Source organism: Pelobates fuscus, chromosome 1, assembly GCF_036172605.1.
Source record: "Pelobates fuscus isolate aPelFus1 chromosome 1, aPelFus1.pri, whole genome shotgun sequence".
In the NCBI taxonomy this organism is placed as follows: Eukaryota; Metazoa; Chordata; class Amphibia; order Anura; family Pelobatidae; genus Pelobates; species Pelobates fuscus.
In genome coordinates this window covers 123,322,788-123,341,656 of record NC_086317.1, presented here as the reverse complement: position 1 = coordinate 123,341,656, position 18,869 = coordinate 123,322,788, and the positions used below count along the sequence as shown (strand labels likewise).

The following is an 18,869-nucleotide window of genomic DNA, read 5'->3' as shown; positions in this document are numbered from 1 at the left end:
TGGCACTAGAAAAAGTGCAGAGGCGGGCTACAAAATTAATCAAAGGAATGGAACATATCAGCTATGAAGAAAGGTTAACAAATTTAAACCTATTTAGTTTAGAAAAACGTCGGCTGAGAGGGGATATGATAACATTATACAAATATATTCGGGGCCAATACAAACCATTGTGTGGAAATCTATTCACAAACGGACTTTACATAGGATACGAGGTTATGCGTTTAGACTGAAAGAAAGAAAGAAGATTTTGTCTAAGGCAAAGGAAAGGTTTTTTTACTGTAAGAACAATATGGATGTGGAATTCTCTGCCTGAAGAAGTGGTTTATCAGAGTCCATACAGATGTTCAAACAGCTACTAGATGCATACTTGCAAAAACAGAATATTCAAGGATATAATCTTTCAATGTAGGGTAATAACTGCTTGACGCAAGGATAAATCTGACTGCCATTCTGGGGTCAAGAAGGAATTTTTTTCCTAGCTCGTTGCAAAATTGGAAGTGCTTCAAACTGGGTTTTTTGCCTTCTTTTGGATCAACAGCAAAAAACAAATGTGAGGAAAGCTGAACTTGATGGACGCAAGTCTCTTTTCAGCTATGTAACTATGTAACACATTTACCTCCACAGGACTTTTGTTTTAAATGATTCGCTAGACACGCAGATGCACAGAAATACCGTACAAGCACATACACTCTTTTTCAAAAGTGCTACATGTGCCCATATGCCCACTGTGGCACTGCATCAGTTTAATCTCATTTACTTGTGAACAACATAAAAATTAAAAACTAAAGACTGCTGAGAATTTTACCTAAATAAAAGCCCAAAGCTAACTTTGGCTAATATATGCGGTTGTGCACAATCTAAAAATGTATTTCATATTTAAAGGAACTCTATAGGATCAGAAACACAAACATGTATTCCTGACCCTAGAGTGTTAAAACCACCATTTAGGTCAAGGGTGTCCAACGTTTTGGCTTTCTTGGGCCGCCATTAAGCGCAGAGGAATTGCCTTGGGCCGCACATAAAATCTATCACATAAATAATTTATATAATAAAATGTCAAAAGCCCTTTTTCAAAATGCATTTATTAGATAACTCCCTTATTTGTTTTCCTTATGTGGGATTGCCATATTTAAGGACACCAATTTAGGGAACTATCTACTAAACAAATACACATGTATATACATAATCACACATACACAATCACAGACCTATACACATATAATCATAGACACACACACACATCTAATCATAGACCTATACACACAATCACAAATATACACACACACAATCACAGATCTATACACAGTCACATTCATACACACATAAACACAGATATATACATACACACACAATCATAGACCCACACACGCATATACAGTCACTGACCTATACACACAATCACAAATATACACAATCACAGACCTATACACACAGTCACATACATACACACACACCCACACACACCTACACACACAATTGCATACATACAAGCACACAATCACATAAAACATAATCACTGATTTACACACAGACACCCACCTCCCCCACACACACACAATCAAAGACAAAACATACACAAATATTACATTAACACACTCAGTACTTAAGGGGTCCACCAAGCCTTCCTACCTTGCTCTAGGAGGGTTGGAATGGATAATCTGTCCCTGGTGGCCAGTGGTTGCTACTGGGCTGGGATCTATCTCTGCGCTCAGGTCCCTCGTGCCCGCCCAGCAGTGGTGCCTGAACCGGGAAGAGGTAAGGGCACATGAGGGAGCTGTCAAGAACGAGCACAGAAGGTAAGTTCTCCCTGCCACTCTTGCCACCCAGCAGGGCGGATGGCAACTGGGCCGCACTGCTAGCAGTCATACTGGCAGCCGGTTGGACAATTCTAAAAATATAAAAGGGCTAAAAGGCATTTGATATATCAGTAATTTAAATCTAGTTATTTCTATTAGCTGCAATGTGATAATCTCTGAAGTAGTATTATCAAGTATTAGTAATTTACTTATGTTTATTTTGATTGTATATTTTAACAACTGCTTGAATTTGAATTAATTTCAGTATGAATATAGGAATATATACGAATACATAACATTTGTATCCTCCCTTAACTTATTCAGTATTTATCGAATGCAAGTCTGTCCTAAAAACAAGAATATACTCGGTCCTAAAGAGTTAACTTAAGTGTCATTTTATTATTGTAAATCTAGATGTTTGTTTCACTTTGCAGATATTCCCAGCCCCTACATGAAGAGATAGCGCTTCATAAATATCTCAAACACCGTAACATAGTACAGTATCTTGGCTCTGTTTCAGAAGATGGATACATCAAGATTTTCATGGAACAAGTACCTGGAGGCATGTTTTATTGTATTTGTTTCCTTGTACCCCTTCTGTAATTTGGAAGTTCATATAGATCTTTAAATGAAAATGTAAAACTGAGTTTCTGAATCCAGGGTCAGGACCCCAAATCAGGGACAGACAGGTACATATTAGTAAAATTTTACTGTCACTAAACTGCCTTCACCAGGGCAAAGGAGACACCTTTGACAGGAGGACGAATCTAATTAAGTCCGTAATATATTTCATATGAAGTAGTAATAACGGGATCACTGAACTAATTTTAGAATAATTTTCAAAGTTTATCCAAAAATATTGAATAATTTGGAAAGATAATCCAATACTATTAAATCTAAGCCTTAGTTGTAAGACTTGCACCTATCATTATTGATCTTGAAGCAGTGTTTTCCCTGTGATGTAACAAAGGGGGTGGATGGCCATATACCGTAGCTGTGATTTTTAAAAATTGCTACAGTATTAATGAATTAAAGGCCAACTTTCACCTCAAACTAATTTTTAATATAATAATCCTTTTACCAAATATTGAAAGGAAGTATATTTTTTTAAAATGATGTAAAATAAATGAAAAACTCATCCCTACCTTTACTATATAACAGGATCCTTCAGCCATATACATACACCTTCAAACGGTGTTTGAAAGCTGACAGTTAGTCTCTATGGTCTTTCCTGCTTCACTCCCTGCACAGAAGCAGGGAGGATCATAGAGACTAACTGTAAGTTTCCATATACTGTCCAACTCAAGGTGTATGTATATGGCTGTATGAACCTATCATATGCTAAAGGTAGGTTTTTCTATTTTTTTTTTTATGTATACTACATTTTAAAAAAAAATCCTTTCAGTCCTTAATGAAAGATTTACTATATTAAAAGTATTTTTGCGATGACGGTTGACCTTTAAGGGAGATGGGAGCAGGGAGCTGCTTGGACCATAATCAATGCAATGGGAGTAGAGTTGTTATAGTGTTTGCAGTGTCCCTTTAAGGCATTATTAATTAGACATTATCTGCTACCAACTAAATTAAATTAAAAAATTATTAAAATCAATGTGTGACTGTGAATCTTTATCTTTTTATTTGATCAGGTAGTCTTTCCGTGCTTTTAAGGTCAAAATGGGGCCCTATGAAAGAGCCAACAATAAAGTTTTATACTAAGCAAATCTTGGAAGGCTTGAAATATCTTCATGAGAACCAAATTGTGCACAGAGATATAAAGGTAGCTATTCTCAAAATACGTTTTTTTTTCGTTTTTTTTTCTTTTTTTTACTGGGGATGCTAAGTGTGCAACATGATTTCTTATGGTAAATCAGCACATGCTTAACCCGTTAAGGACTGGTGACATTTGATGACATTATTCTTCCCTGAAGACATTTGTCAATATTGAATATTCTGTAGATTTAGCATTGACTGCACTATATAGGCCTTCTGTCTCTAAATCACTGGGTGGCTTTTGTTAGAGAGATGGAAAATATAACGAGAATTTAAACAAACAAAGAACCGTATTGGAACTATACGAATTGGGGCTCTTAAGTCTGAACACCTCCTAAAAAATAATATATACTTGTATTTGTAAGAGCAATATATACAGTTTTTTCAAGGAAGCTTTCTTAAGTTTTGTAGTTGCTTATATGAGAAGTCTGGAAGCTTATAACTTAAAATCTAGATAATAAATAATATCTCCTAGCCCCCAGAACTAGAGCAATGAATAGCTAAATAATGGGTATTGGGAATACCTCAGAATGGAAGGGTAGCAGGGGCGTTATAAACACAGCAAAAAAAAAAAATTCAACAGCAACATTGCAGAATCTTTCACAAATATCAAGATGTCACAAAGGCTGTGACTGGTTTCCTTACTATAAAAACATGAATTATGTGACCATGCTTTGCAGAATTGGCAAGAGTTCCCTCTCAGACAGTGGGATGGGGCCGGAAACCTGACATTGTACATAACAGGAGCAGAAATATTGCAAAAGGAAATTTACTTAAAAATGAAAATATTATTTGTCTTGACTGGCTGCATCCCTATGAATCTGCTGTTTGGTGCTTTGTCTCCCTCTGGAAGCTCATACTGTGCCAAACTCACACACAAATATGATGTCTGCAAATAAGCACTTTCTATACTTTCTCGAAGCACTAAATATACACAATACAAAACCCTCACCCTTTTCCAAAAAGGAAGTAAAGGGATGTTAATATAAACTAAATAGCTCCCTTCCCAATTACAAAGTAGGACAACGCCTCAATATTGAGGTTTTCAATCAGACATTTTAAGTTACTTTTTATTTACAATAAGTGTAATGTATAGTCAGTTTAATTTGGCAAAGCCTTTACATTTCTCCTGTTAAGAGAAATCATGTACTGCAGCATCTCATGTACCATTAAATAGCTTCAGCATAATTTGTAGGTAAAACATTTTTTTTTTTTTTTTTAAACTTACCTTGCTGTATGTGGTCTTCTCCATGTTCTTTGCATGGGTTTTTATTCCCCAAATAATGTCCTTGTAAGCTCTAACTTCTGCTTCAGGCGAGACAGAGAAAAGCCAGCTGCAAATGCTCCCACCTTTCAGGTCCAACTGCTCCTGTATTGAGTGTTTTTATGATGTAACTCAGTGACTGACTGTGACATAGGCGTGATGTCATCAACTGATCTGTGACTATTGTATGCATGTCTGCACTGCTCAAATATATAAATCAGTCCTGAGCAATGTATTACATCTAGTGTACTTCAGAATTATGAGAATTTCACTCTTTTTATGAATACCCCAAAACTTTTTCGTTCTGTAACCTTTTAAGGATTAGTAACATATCTAACACAAAAAAAAAGGATTATACATACATAAACAGTAACAGTCACATAGTATTAGTCACACATACAGTTATATAAACACCATATTAGACATAGATACACACACACACACACACACACACACACAAACAGTCACATATCCATACAATATCAGTCACAAACGATCATACACACATAGTTACATATCTACAGTCAGCCACATACACAGTAACAGTTGCAGAGTGTAAGAGGGTAATGCACACACATTCTTTTAGGGGGATATATCCACCAGGGTGCTCCAAACCAGGAGGGCCAACTACCAATTAATCCAACTGGAACACGTACACACATCTGAGCACACCCAATGGTTTCTTATAAACAGGCTGTCTTTTATCTGAAGTTCAGAGCAAAAGACAACTTTTTGGCACTATCCTCTGCATTTGTAAAGTTATAAACATAGCAAGGCCAGGGTCCTTACTGTGTACTAGTGGGAAAGCATGTGAAACCATTTCCAGGCAGCATGTGCTGGAGTATTACTCCACAGCCACTGCCTTTATTGGACAAAGATGCAGCTTTCAATCTGTCCTGGATGCCTGCAGGGGAAGGACCGGTAGTCTGGTTGACTCTACGTGACCCCCTTCGGCACCTAGTTACAATTATTCCCCTCTGCCACCCCTTCACCACAATTGTGAGTCCATCAGTCTAACAGTGTCAGTCAACAAAAGCTACTGGTGCTCAGTCTATCATCAGGTAGATTCTTACCACTGGCACAGTAATGTACCCACTACTTTTATGTGCACTCGGTTACGGGAATACAGTTATTTTTCTCTCTAAAGAGTATATGTAAAAACTGGGTCTCTCACTGTGGGAGCAATGAGATGATACATTTTAAAATAATCTAAAAAACATTAGAGGCACAAAAAAGAAGCTTTATAGTGCAGTGTATTGTGCCGTGGTTTCAATGCAATGCTGATAAACATGCTGTTGGTTCCAAACCACTAGTATTGGGATCTATGCTCATTAACTTGCATATTGTAACATTTCATCATTGGAATGAGATAAAAATGTAACACTCTTCAGATTGCTCTGTGTTGGCAGCATGTCTGTATATCAGTGTGTAGAGGATGAGCATCAGCAGTGTTACGAATGTACATTGAAGAGATTTGTGCCACTCTTTAAAGTAACAGTATAGTGATAGGAATACAAGAGATTATGTAGTCTTGGTGCCTAAAGAGTCCATTAACCCCTTAAGGACACATGGCATGTGTGACATGTCATGACTCCCTTTTATTCCAGAAGTTTGGTCCTTAAGGGGTTAAATCATATTCTTTACAGTGATATTTACTAAACGGAGAATTGTTTGGAAATCAAAATTAATTTAAAATGTAAGGCCAAAATAGCTAGACTGGAAAAACTGTTCAGCTATGTTGTTTTTAAATTTTAAATTTCTAGTAAGCCATGACTTCTCTGATATCACACAAAATGGTCCTATCGGGAGCTGGACTGGGCAATTTGGTGACAATGGGTAAAGCCATGGTCACAATAGATTAGGAGATGGTGACTTGGTAGAGGAAAAGGTGACACTACCTTACCTTCAAAAATTTCAAAGTAATAGTGATATTTGGGATTATAATTGTGTGTTTTTTTGTTTTTTTTTCTAAAAGAGTAGATAACATTTTGGTCATTGAGGAGGATAGCAGTAAATTAGCTGGACTTGTAATCATTTTTTTTTTTTGCACTGATCGCTTCTCACACCTTTCTCATAATTTATTTATTTTAGGGAGATAATGTTCTAGTGAATACCTATAGTGGCGTGGTGAAAATATCAGATTTTGGGACTTCCAAGAGGCTCGCTGGTGTAAATCCATGCACTGAAACATTTACTGGTGAGATTGTCATCACTATTAGGGTCTGTATATAATAACGTAATGTAGCACATGGGCCTATCTGTTAGTCTTGTGTTGACTCCAAAAACAGTATGGCATCATTGCAATATTTTGTCTAAAATGGCTGATAAAATCTACAATTAGGTTTCTAGTCCATTATTTGCAGGGTTATTCACTAACATGGGGATTGTTAGGAATTGTAAGAATGAAATAGCTGAAGTGCTAAAATTATCCAAGTCACATACGTTTTCGATTCAGCTACTGTACTGGCTCCTATGGATGAACTGTGTTTCCGTGGTTTATTGTTATTTTTTGGTTTTTTTTTCTTGGTGGGGAGGAAAGTGTTATACCTAAACTGTACTACATGCTCTCTCACTTCCCTCCTACTTTAACTAGTGTCTCCGCCACTGTGATGACTCACAGGTCAGAGAGCATGGCGGCCATCTTAACTCAGTCAGAATGTGAAGCAGCAATGTATAATAAACGGTTATACAGTAACAGTGCAGCAATAAAGAAAGTTGTATGACACTACTAAGCCTCATATCTGGAGCAGACAATGAGGACAACAGTTGTCGACTAAAATTTTATATACATTTTGAATTCTGGACAATTCACATGTTAGTCAATGACCCTCATTTAGTAAATAAGCCCCTTAGGTAATATATGTGTTCATTAAACTGTATTAACCTGTTTTGTTATTTAACAATAATGATTTATAACTATTTCATTTTACTCTAGCCACAACAACTAAGCCCACTCACATGTTGCGTAATACAGGTTCATAGAGAAAACGGAGGAGTAACTATTTTATTTATCTATATATTGTGTTTGAAAGAATGTTGCTAACCAGTGACGGAAGACAAACACCTTCATTATATATTAGATCTTCTAGCTTTCAATAAAAGTTTAAGAATGTGCAAAAAAATTTCAATAGACTGTTTGGTGCGTTGGACTGGGCCTTTAATCCTATTAATGACAGCCTTTAATTAGCAGACTCTGTCATGAACATTTTGTGCCAGTTGAGAAGTGTCCAAGGAAAGCGTGTACCCTATAAAGCTTAATAAGGGAACAATATCCCCCATTCTGTGCCTTTATATGTCCAATATTGCTCATAGGGAGTTCTTACCATAGAAACCCGCTGTGTAAACTTTAATTACTTCATGAGATATGTAATCCCTTTCCTGATAATGGTACCCAGCTAAAGTAAGCCTTCTTGAGATTTGTTTGTTTCTCTCTTTTTCTATTTATACCTTTCCTCCTGCACTTTCTCTTTAGAAATTTATGACAATTTGGACAAACTTTACTTTGTGTATCTCCTAATCTCTACTCTAGGCACATTACAGTACATGGCTCCTGAAATCATTGACAAAGGGCCCCGAGGGTATGGTGCTCCTGCTGATATCTGGTCTTTAGGCTGCACAATTATTGAAATGGCAACCGGCAAGCCTCCATTCCACGAGCTGGGTGAGCCCCAAGCAGCAATGTTTAAGGTAAAATGTTGTGTCATTACTGCGTGATAGTTTCCCATGATCTGACCGAGAGAGATTTATAACGGGACTTTGTTCATTGAACACTGATACGTTTATTTTCATAAAGAGCAGTGGAACCAAATTATGTGTTCATCTTTGCCACTCTACCACACTACAGAACATTTTTGCTTATGAGTATAGACCGATATAATGGGAAATGCCCATATTTCTTGTTTTCAACCTACTTTTTTTTTAAATTCTTTATTTTTTGTTGTGCATAGTATAACACAAGGGCTTGCGCTGCCACAACAGCAGGGTCAAGCACAGTAAGATCCGCATAGCATGACAACAGCATTGCATTGGAATAACAGCACATTTAAAAAATATAGAAACGAACTAGCAATGCCATCACAGTAACGTCGAGCAAGCTAGAGGCGAGCTTCATAAAACAAAGTCACTACATTAAGTTGTATGGCACCGTGTAATTAGTGGAAAATAATAATAAAACAGGCTGGTCATTAGAAATTATAATAAACGATTATGTAACATGCTAAACAGATTATTTGTATGCTAAACAGATTATGTATACCACTGGGTATTGAGATAGGATGATTAGCACAGGCAAAGGAGTAATATAGCTTGTTAGTGCCGAGTATCAAGGATGTGGAATGTCCTCTGCGAATTTTCACCCCACTCCACCAAGAGGCCATGAAAGTGGGACATTCTGCATGTTAAAAAAGGGAGTTTGTGGTACCAGAACCCTGCTCTCCCCAGAAGCCGGGTCTTGAGGGGGACCTTTGTAGCGTTTCCAGTGCTCTGCCTTCTGTGCCTGACTGGAGCTTGAGCGAGCGGGTACTTCGAAGTACTGGGAGTATCTCAGGTACGTAGGTGTCTGGTAGGTTGTGCCTCCTTGCTAGCTCCCAGCTCAGAGTGTGCTTGGCGATTCCGCCGAACAGCATGGGTCACTGGCTTCGCAGGTGAGGTACCGTTGGGGTATCGGCACACGATGCACTCCCAGAATGCTTGACAAATCCTATCAAATCTGACCTCGAAGTCCTTCCTCCAAGCTTAGGTATGTGAGCTCTCCTGTATGGACAGGCTTTGAGGCTCAGCGGCCATCTTGCCGCTCCATGCGGTGGGTTTTGTGGCAGGAGGCTCTGCTGGTGCAGTGAAGTGAGCTTCCCCAACGGGGACCGAGTTAACTCCCGCTGGTCCAGAGGGCAGGGCTGCAAAACGTTTGTCGTGAATAGCTAATCCTATGTTGGGAGATTAGCCACCTCCCCCAGATTCCAGGCTGTTTAGCAGGCTAGGCCGTCGGCTCGGACGGTTTGTGGTGGCGGTGAAATGGGTCGGCATTTTGAGTAACCTTTCGTTATAAGGCACCCCACCACTCGTGTGCAGTAGCTGCCGGTGCAGATAAGAACTGGGAAGGCTTGTTTTATGCCTGGAAGCGTTGGAGCTATGAAGAAACATGTCTGGCCATCTTGGCTGTCAGGCTCTGCCCACTTAATCTACTCTTTTTATACCTAGTCTAGGTATAGGTATAGTACAGGATGTTGTTCTGGTTTGGTGTCAGGAAGCTTTTTTCATTTAAAGGGTAATGTTATGGCTTGAACTGATTATACATTATACTATGTATAGATTATACAGATAGTGCTTTAAAGAAATAGGTACACATATATAATTAGAAAAGAAAAGAAAAAATACATTGTGTCTGCTAATATTCTACAAACAGAAGCAACAGACAGAAACTTCCAAAACCAGGAAGAGGCTCCAGTAATCACAAGCTTCTTATTCTGGTTCATGTTTATTTTTTTTTATTTTTTTTTTCTCAAACCATTTTTAATGAGTGTTTGTAGACGTTGTACAAAGACATATTGAAGTGTCATCAAAGATACAAATCAAACTATCGAAGATGGTGGTATACAGTAATAACAGACAAACACTCTCATTTTTAATTTTGGATTATAGGAGAACAACAAAAAAAAAGAGAAATGGGGGGAGGGATGGTGGGAAAGGAGGGTGGGAGGTGAGGTAAGGGAAGAACAACCACCAGAGAATGAGCCATTCCCCCACCACCAGAGGGACAAAGGTTAGATATTCTCTCAATACACTGTCTAACAGTGAGGATCAATGAAAACATATATATCGTAAATCAAACAAGCCCTGACAATTCCTGACAAGATACCAGGCTGTACATGCGATACATAACACGGGCTCAACTGAAATGTTAGAATAGGTATGGCACAACAGTAATACAGGTAGTGGAAAAGATAAAAGTGTGTATTCATTTTTGCGACTTTTTCCGGAATAAAGTTTGTATAATGAAACAAAAGAATAAAATAAAAAGTAAAATAGAACTTAAACATCCAGTCCCACTAGGTTGCAGATAATAAACAGTCGGTTTAGTGTGTTTAGTGTATCTGAGGATGTTACTGTAACATCCCAACAATTGTTGTAAGAGATAGGTTAGTCTGACCCTAACCACTATTTATATAGTGAGTACTTGAATAGTCTGGAAGAGTATGGATTGAGCATATCTCCTGCAGACCTGAAAGGAGGGACTTAACAACTCCCCCCGGATGTCCAAATAGAAAGTGGTGGTGTCATTGGACTGTCGATTGAGGCAACAGATTGGCGTATATTTCACACCTGGATATCATCAAAGCCCCCGGCAAGTGGTTCGATGTCCCGACTAGACCACAGGGATACCATGCTATCTTGTGCTAAGGGAAGAAATGCAAGAGTGGTGCTAAAGAAGTAAGAGCACAATTATTGAAAGGTTAGAAAGGGGTAGAGTTTACAACCTTCGGATCCTATTGAAAAGTCCATGGTGCAGTGAAGCACACTTAGTGTAGAGTATTTGGGAAGCTGGACAAACAAGAACATTGACTACAACTAAACTCTGTGCCAGCTCATCACGTCACCCCAGAGCCCTCCCAAGTCAAATAGTTGTCCAGAGGTGAAGATACTTGTCAGTTAACTAGGAATGTTGCAAAGGGGATCACCACCCGCCACCACCTCTGCCAAGAATCACGCTGTGTACTCCAACGTGCTTCTCACCTTGGATCTGAAAGTGTCAGCCAAAGTGAGAATGTATGATCTCCAAGTCGAGAAAAATTTCCTGGTGAGGATTTCTTTGTTGGTTAGCATTGTCAGCCAATACATCTTAAATTGGAACAGGAGTTTAGACAAAAACAATTGTAGAGTAGGAGAAGCCGGCTGGTTCCAGACCTGCAGAATGGCTTTGCGGCCAACTGCTGCCATAATGAGAAGGAATCGTTTTGTACCCATGGGTTGACCAGGTATGGGGTCCAAGAGCAAAAATTCAGGGATTAGTGGCAATGTGGGCATGTTTTGTTTGACAAGGTCTTGTTTCACCTCGGTCCAAAATGCCCGAACTGAAGCACACTCCCACAGACAGTTAAATATGTCAGCTCTTGTGTGTGTACATGTGAAGCAAGTCGATGATTCCTTTCTAGCCATTAGATATTACTATAGGAAGAATAGTAAGCATAATGCAGTGTCTTAAGACAGTGGCGGAACTACCGTGGTCGCAGGGGTCACAGCTGCGACCGGGCCTGTCACTCCAGGGGGCCCTGCCCGGTAGAACTGCCGGGGTGGGGGGTACGTTAAGGGGACACCCGATGGCAATGAATATCCAGGGGGCCCGGTCAGCACTGCCCCTGTCACTTCTTCCCCTGGGAGGTCACTCTCCTGTATCTAAAAGATAGGAAACAGGAGGGTGACTTAAATATTTTGCATGTGTGTGTTTGTGTTAGTGTATGTGTGTCTGTATGTATGTGTGTGTATGTGTGTATGTGTCTACATGTATGTGTGCGTGTGTATGTATGGGTCTATGTATGTATGTGTCTCTAGATGTGTGTGTCTACATTACAGTGTGTGTATGGGGGGGGGTCGGGGATGTATGGGGTGGGAGGTAGACGTATAGGGGGGGCCTAGGGCAATTTCGCACTGGGGCCCCGTGGTTTCTAGTTACGCCTCTGTCTTAAGAAACACACCCCTGTAAGAAACCATAGATAAAACCTGATCTTGAATATGATGTGCAGTGAGTATGTCTTCAGGATGTAAGTCTGGAAAGTGAGATTTCCATTTACCTATGCCCGTTTGGAGCCTGCTCCAATCTGGAATGTATCTTATAAGCAAGTAAGGTTTGAGTAAGAGACCAAGCTCGGTGAGCACAACATGTTATCCAGGGGGTTGTCCCAGTCAGCAGCTGTAAAAGTTTGTGTGATAGTCTGGTAATTGTGGCATATTTGAAAGTAGGCGAACGAACCATGGGAGTGGATGGCCCAGGGAAACACTCCCAGGTTTTTTTTTTTTTTTTATTCCATAAATCTCAATCCAAGATACAGTTCATTTCATAAGATCAGATGAGTGGAACTGCTCAATATGTAGCCGCTGGATATTTTTTTACTATGCTGTACTTGTTATTTCCAGACACACCACACACATGCAGGAGAAGAAGTTAGATAAAATAGTGTGAATAGTTTTAATGTTTTTGAACTCTCCATACTGTTTCCTGGCCACCAAAACTACCTCTTTGAATACCATAACCTCTCTCTGTCCATGTATTCCAGGTGGGTATGTTTAAAATCCACCCAGAAATACCCGAGTCCCTCTCAGCAGAAGCCAGAGCCTTCATTTTGCTGTGTTTTGAGCCCGATCCTGTAAAGCGCACTACAGCTGCTGACCTGCTTAGAGACTTCTTTTTGAAGCAAGCAAACAAAGGCAAAAAAAGTAAAATTGCATTTAAACCTGCAGGTAAGCTTCAAGTGATGACTTATTTCCATTCTATTTTCTCTGATTTATATGGGGGGCATTATTCAAAGATTGTTTGAGCAAAGTATTGATCATAAAATAATGAGTCCAATAATATCGCCATCTATTCCATAAAACATATTGTCCTGTTGTCCTTGGATCCTTTTCTGTTTTGTTTTTTTCCTTTGTGATCTCTGTGTCCTCTGTTCTTTTTGTGCATCTACATAATCCTTAGGTATCTCATTCTTGAGTCCCTGTCTGATATTCTTATGCCCCTTTGAATTTCCTTGTTATGTGCTACTTATTTGCTACTAGAAATATCCTCCCTTTAATTTACATATTCATGGTCATACATTTGTGACAGCATTTTTGTAATGGAAAAAAAATTGTGTCCGTTTTAAGTGTATTTTAGTGTTGTGTTTTACTCCTTAAAAACTACGCTGTTATGTTGGAGGATGCGGTTGGTACACATCATTCGGCGTTAGCTATCTGACTGCCAGGAAAACTAAAATAAAAAACATTTTAGCTGGGAATAAAAAGCAATTCTCTATGCATTTTATTATATGTGAGCGTTTATTTACTAAACACCACATAAGAGGGCCTTAATATATATGTGTTGGTTTTTATAGCATTAAAATATTTATGATACTATAGTAAATTTAATGGTACACACAATCTCAGTGCTTCCGTTGGCCCAAGGGCAATACTGATGGGCAGATCATAGACGAGGATCACCCGTTGTATAATGTACTCATGATGGTGCTCAGCAAAATAAAAAATGTTACGTTTCAAATTGCAGTTGAACAACAATCTACCGGTAACACTTTATAGCGTTGATATCCTGAAATACCAGTGGTTTGGGATTTGCTTGCAAAATCCAATTTTTACACACTTTATGGACATCTTCTGGAATCCATAGAAGACTAGTGATATTGTTCTAACAATCTGGAAGTTTAATACACTAGTCTTTTACTAGTTGTTTGTTTTAGTATAAGGATTTGGTTAAAATGTAACTGTTCTCAGGGCTGCCATCAGAAATTTTGGGGCCCCTGACACAGTTCAAAGTGTGGGCCCCCTGGGTCCGCCCCCGGGGTCCATTCTGAGTCCACCCACAAGGATGGCCTGTGTGGTGTGTAAAATGGATACAGATTGCACATTTGTATAATGAATGTAGTTTTGTGTGATTTAGATAAAGTGTGTGTTTGTGTAGTGGTTTTAGTGTGTGTATGGTGAATGCAGTGTGTGTTTGTGTTGTGGTTTTAGTGTGTGTATGGTGAATGCAGTGTGTGTGTTGTAGTTTTAGTGTGTGTATGGTGAATGCAGTGCGTGTTTGTGTTGTGGTTTTAGTGTTTGTATGGTGAATGCAGTGTGTGTTTGTGTTGTGGTTTTAGTGTGTGTATGGTGAATGCAGTGCGTGTTTGTGTTGTGGTTTTAGTGTGTGTATGGTGAATGCAGTGTGTGTTTGTGTTGTGGTTTTAGTGTGTTTATGGTGAATGCAGTGTGTGTTTGTGTTGTGGTTTTAGTGTGTGTATGGTGAATGCAGTGTGTGTTTTGTGGTTTTAGTGTGTGTATGGTGAATGCAGTGTGTATGTTGTGTTTTTAGTGTGTGTATGGTGTATGCAGTATGTGTGTGTTGTGGTTTTAGTGTGTGTATGGTGAATGCAGTGTGTGTTGTGGTTTTAGTGTGTGTATGGTGAATGCAGTGTGTGTTGTGGTTTTAGTGTGTGTATGGTGTATGCAGTGTGTGTTTGTGTTGTGGTTTTAGTGTGTGTATGCACTGTGTGTTTGTGTTGTGGTTTTAGTGTGTGTATGCAGTGTGTGTTTGTGTTGTGGTTTTAGTGTGTGTATGCAGTGTGTGTGTGTGTGTTGTGGTTTAAGTGTGTGTATGGTGACTGCAGTGCGTGTTTGTTTTGTGCTTTTAGTGTGTGTATGGGGAATGCAGTGCATATTTGTGTTGTGTTTTTAGTGTGTGTATGCAGTGTGTGTGTGTATTGTGGTTTTAGTGTGTGGATGCGGTGTGTGTGTGTTGTGCTTTTAGTGTGTGTATGGGGAATGTAGTGCATATTTGTGTTGTGCTTTTAGTGTGTGTATGCAGTGTGTCTGTGTGTTTGTGTTGTGGTTTTAGTGTGTGTATGGTGAATGCAGTGTGTGTGTTGTGGTTTTAGTCTGTGTATGGTGTATGCAGTTTGTGTTGTGGTTTTAGTCTGTGTATGCAGTGTGTGTTTGTGTTGTGGTTTTAGTGTGTGTATGCAGTGTGTGTGTGTGTTGTGGTTTTAGTGTGTGTATGGGGAATGCAGTGCATATTTGTGGTGTGCTTTTAGTGTGTGTATGCAGTGTGTGTGTGTTGTGGTTTTAGTGTGTGTATGCAGTGTGTGTGTGTTGTGCTTTTAGTGTGTGTATGCAGTGTGTGTGTGTTGTGCTTTTAGTGTGTATATGCAGTGTGTGTGCGTGTTGTGGTTTTAGTGTGTGTATGCAGTGTGTGTGTGTGTTGTGGTTTTAGTGTGTGTATGCAGTGTGTGTGTGTTGTGGTTTTAGTGTATGCTTGTGTTGTGGTTTTAGTGTGTGTATGCAGTGTGTGTGTGTGTGTTGTGGTTTTAGTGTGTGTATGGTGAATGCAGTGCGTGTTTGTGTTGTGGTTTTAGTGTGTGTATGGGGAATGCAGTGCATATTTGTGTTGGGCTTTTAGTGTGTTTATGCAGTGTGTGTGTGTGTATTGTGGTTTTAGTGTGTGTATGCAGTGTGTGTGTGTTGTGGTTTTAGTGTGTGTATGCAGTGTGTGTGTGTTGTGGTTTTAGTGTGTGTATGCAGTGTCTGTGTGTTGTGCTTTTAGTGTGTGTATGCAGTGTCTGTGTGTTGTGGTTTTAGTGTGTGTATGGGGAATGTAGTGTATATTTGTGGTGTGCTTTTAGTGTGTGTATGCAATGTGTGTGTGTTTTGTGGTTTTAGTGTGTGTATGCAGTGTGTGTGTGTTGTGCTTTTAGTGTGTGTATGCAGTGTGTGTGTGTGTTGTGGTTTTAGTGTGTGTATGCAGTGTGTGTGTGTTGTGGTTTTAGTGTGTGTATGCAGTGTCTGTGTGTTGTGCTTTTAGTGTGTGTATGCAGTGTCTGTGTGTTGTGGTTTTAGTGTGTGTATGGGGAATGTAGTGTATATTTGTGGTGTGCTTTTAGTGTGTGTATGCAATGTGTGTGTGTTTTGTGGTTTTAGTGTGTGTATGCAGTGTGTGTGTGTTGTGCTTTTAGTGTGTGTATGCAGTGTGTGTGTGTGTGTTGTGCTTTTAGTGTGTGTATGCAGTGTTTGTGCGTGTTGTGGTTTTAGTGTGTGTATGCAGTGTGTGTGTGTGTGTTGTGGTTTTAGTGTATGTATGTGTTGTGGTTTTAGTGTGTGTATGCAGTGTGTGTGTTGTGGTTTTAGTGTATGTAAAATAGGGGGCTGCATAGGGGGGAGGGGGGTGGGAGGGGAGCCTTTTTGGTGGCATTTACATGTTATTCCCCCCTCCCTGCTTCTTACCTGGTCAGGGAGGGGGGAGATCACATCCCTGGTGGTCTGGTGGAGGGTGCCAGCCGCTGTAGTATGTAGACGGGACCAGCCAGCACATCTTAACACTCCAGCAGCTTCTGCCTGTACATTCTACAGGTAGCCGGGGTCCGCAGGTGAACATATAGATAGCGATAATCGCTATCTATATGTGCACAAATAGAATGTGGGGCCCGGGACTCCCAGAGCAGTCCGGGCCCCCCAGGACCGCCGGGCCCATTAAGCATAGTTTCAAATAGAAATCAAGGACGGTTAAGAACAACATTAATACATTGATGTTGATACAATTTATATTTTTTCAACTCACTACTTGTACCTACGAACCGCCTTTTAAATCTGTAGAAAACAGCAAAAAAAAAAAAAGCTTTGTTATGAAGCTACCTTTATCCCTTTAAGGACAGTGTATAAATGTCATCTCTATAACCAGATCCTTTAAAAAGGTCTTTGTTGTGGTTGTGGTATTTCTTTTATACAATAGCTTATATGTGTGTATCATGCCTTACAGCATGGGTGTTGAAATGTGGCCCCTAGCTGTTGTTGAACTCCTGTTCCCATACTTCACTGCTCTCCAGGAAGGTAGTTAAAGAACTTGTTAAACCACAGCTGGGGAGCTGCAATTTGTTTCAGTTTATTTATTTTAAGTGTATTGTGGCAGTATTGTAAACATATAAAGATTTGAATAAACAGGAATTTGTCCTAGTGGAAAATATCAAAGATTCCATGTATTAGTTATAGGAAGGTGAGTCAGGAAAATGGTTCATGCACAGTCCTTTTCATTGAGAAGTATTAAACTGGTTATCACTAGCAAGCATTCATAACCTGTTATAGAAAACATGACCGCATGTGAAGAGTAAGACAAATCCTCCAGTGATGCAAACAGTATGTTGCACAAACTCACATATGTGTGTTTGTATGTGGGTCACTGGCCCCCACCTGGACTGCTTCAATAGAGGGTGTTACCCATGAAAGTTAAAGCCAACTAATGGAACTAGTAGGAACCATTCACTTTGGAAACTGAATTTTCCAGAATTGTCTTCAATTGCTTGGTTATTTTCTTACAAACTTACAAGCCTGTCACATTCAGGGAACACGATTTGCATCCAGACCATTCCAATTCAATAAAGTGGCCTGGGTGCCATGTCCCTCTGTTTTAACCAAGCAAGTGAAAATATCATGGCCATTCTGCAGAACAGTAATATTTTTATAACATGGTTTAAATGCCTCTAGAAGTCCTTCCACAGAAAAAGCAGAGTGAAACTCATGTAGACCATCTGAATGGCGCAGCACGGCATTTTGCTGTATATGCGCACTTACATCACAATGTTTTCCTATGGGAAAGCATTGGCTTTTCTGAGATCATCGAGCTTGAAGATCTCAGCCAAGGAGGCGGGATCTCCGTCAAGGAGCAGTGTGGAGACCAGCACTCCGAGGGGAAAAAGGTAAGTAAAATGGGAGCTGGGAATCTAAATGTCCAACAGAGCACTACAGCATTAGAAACAGACATTTGTATTCCTAATGCTATAGCGTTCTTGTAATATAGGCTCTCCATGGGCAAGCAATAACGGTGCAAGAGATTACTGAGAATGGACACCAGCTCCTATAGCTTGCCTTTCAGTTGTTTTCCGCTTATGTGTGAAGGTGGTGGGTACCGTGTAGCGCAACCATTTATAACCCCGAACCCCGCCTACACCCCTTCAATAACGAAATGTGAGACTTACTTGGTGAAATCAGGCCACAGCCTGTATTATTTAAATTCAGCAATGAATATCATTTAAACAGTAAACGTAACATATTAATATTATATATAACTTTTAAAAGCAAAACACATCCTTGGCAACCTATACTGAATGTAATCACCAACTATCATGGGCACCTGCTATCCCGCCTCATCCCAACCAACAGGTGGCCTCAGAACCTGTCCTTATCAATATAATGCTAACCACTAGCCGGTTCAGTGTGCACGTCGGTAACTAATACCTTTTACCAGAGCATAGGGGTGGGATCAGCCCCAGTCTTCCTTCATGAACTCCCAGGCTAACTATTGCTTGCCTGCTATG

At 39.7% G+C, this 18,869-nt stretch overlaps 1 protein-coding gene across 2 annotated transcripts in view; it reads left to right on the top strand.

Moving 5' to 3' along the window:
- MAP3K15 (mitogen-activated protein kinase kinase kinase 15) overlaps nt 1-18,869 on the top strand; it is a 169,087-nt gene that overhangs the window by 137,945 nt on the left and 12,273 nt on the right. For both annotated transcript variants that reach the window (XM_063450192.1, XM_063450193.1), the window contains exons 16-20: nt 2,231-2,358; nt 3,443-3,573; nt 6,922-7,027; nt 8,360-8,517; nt 13,098-13,281. In XM_063450192.1, the coding sequence (XP_063306262.1) occupies nt 2,231-2,358; nt 3,443-3,573; nt 6,922-7,027; nt 8,360-8,517; nt 13,098-13,281 (707 nt within the window). The remainder of the gene's footprint in view (nt 1-2,230; nt 2,359-3,442; nt 3,574-6,921; nt 7,028-8,359; nt 8,518-13,097; nt 13,282-18,869) is intronic.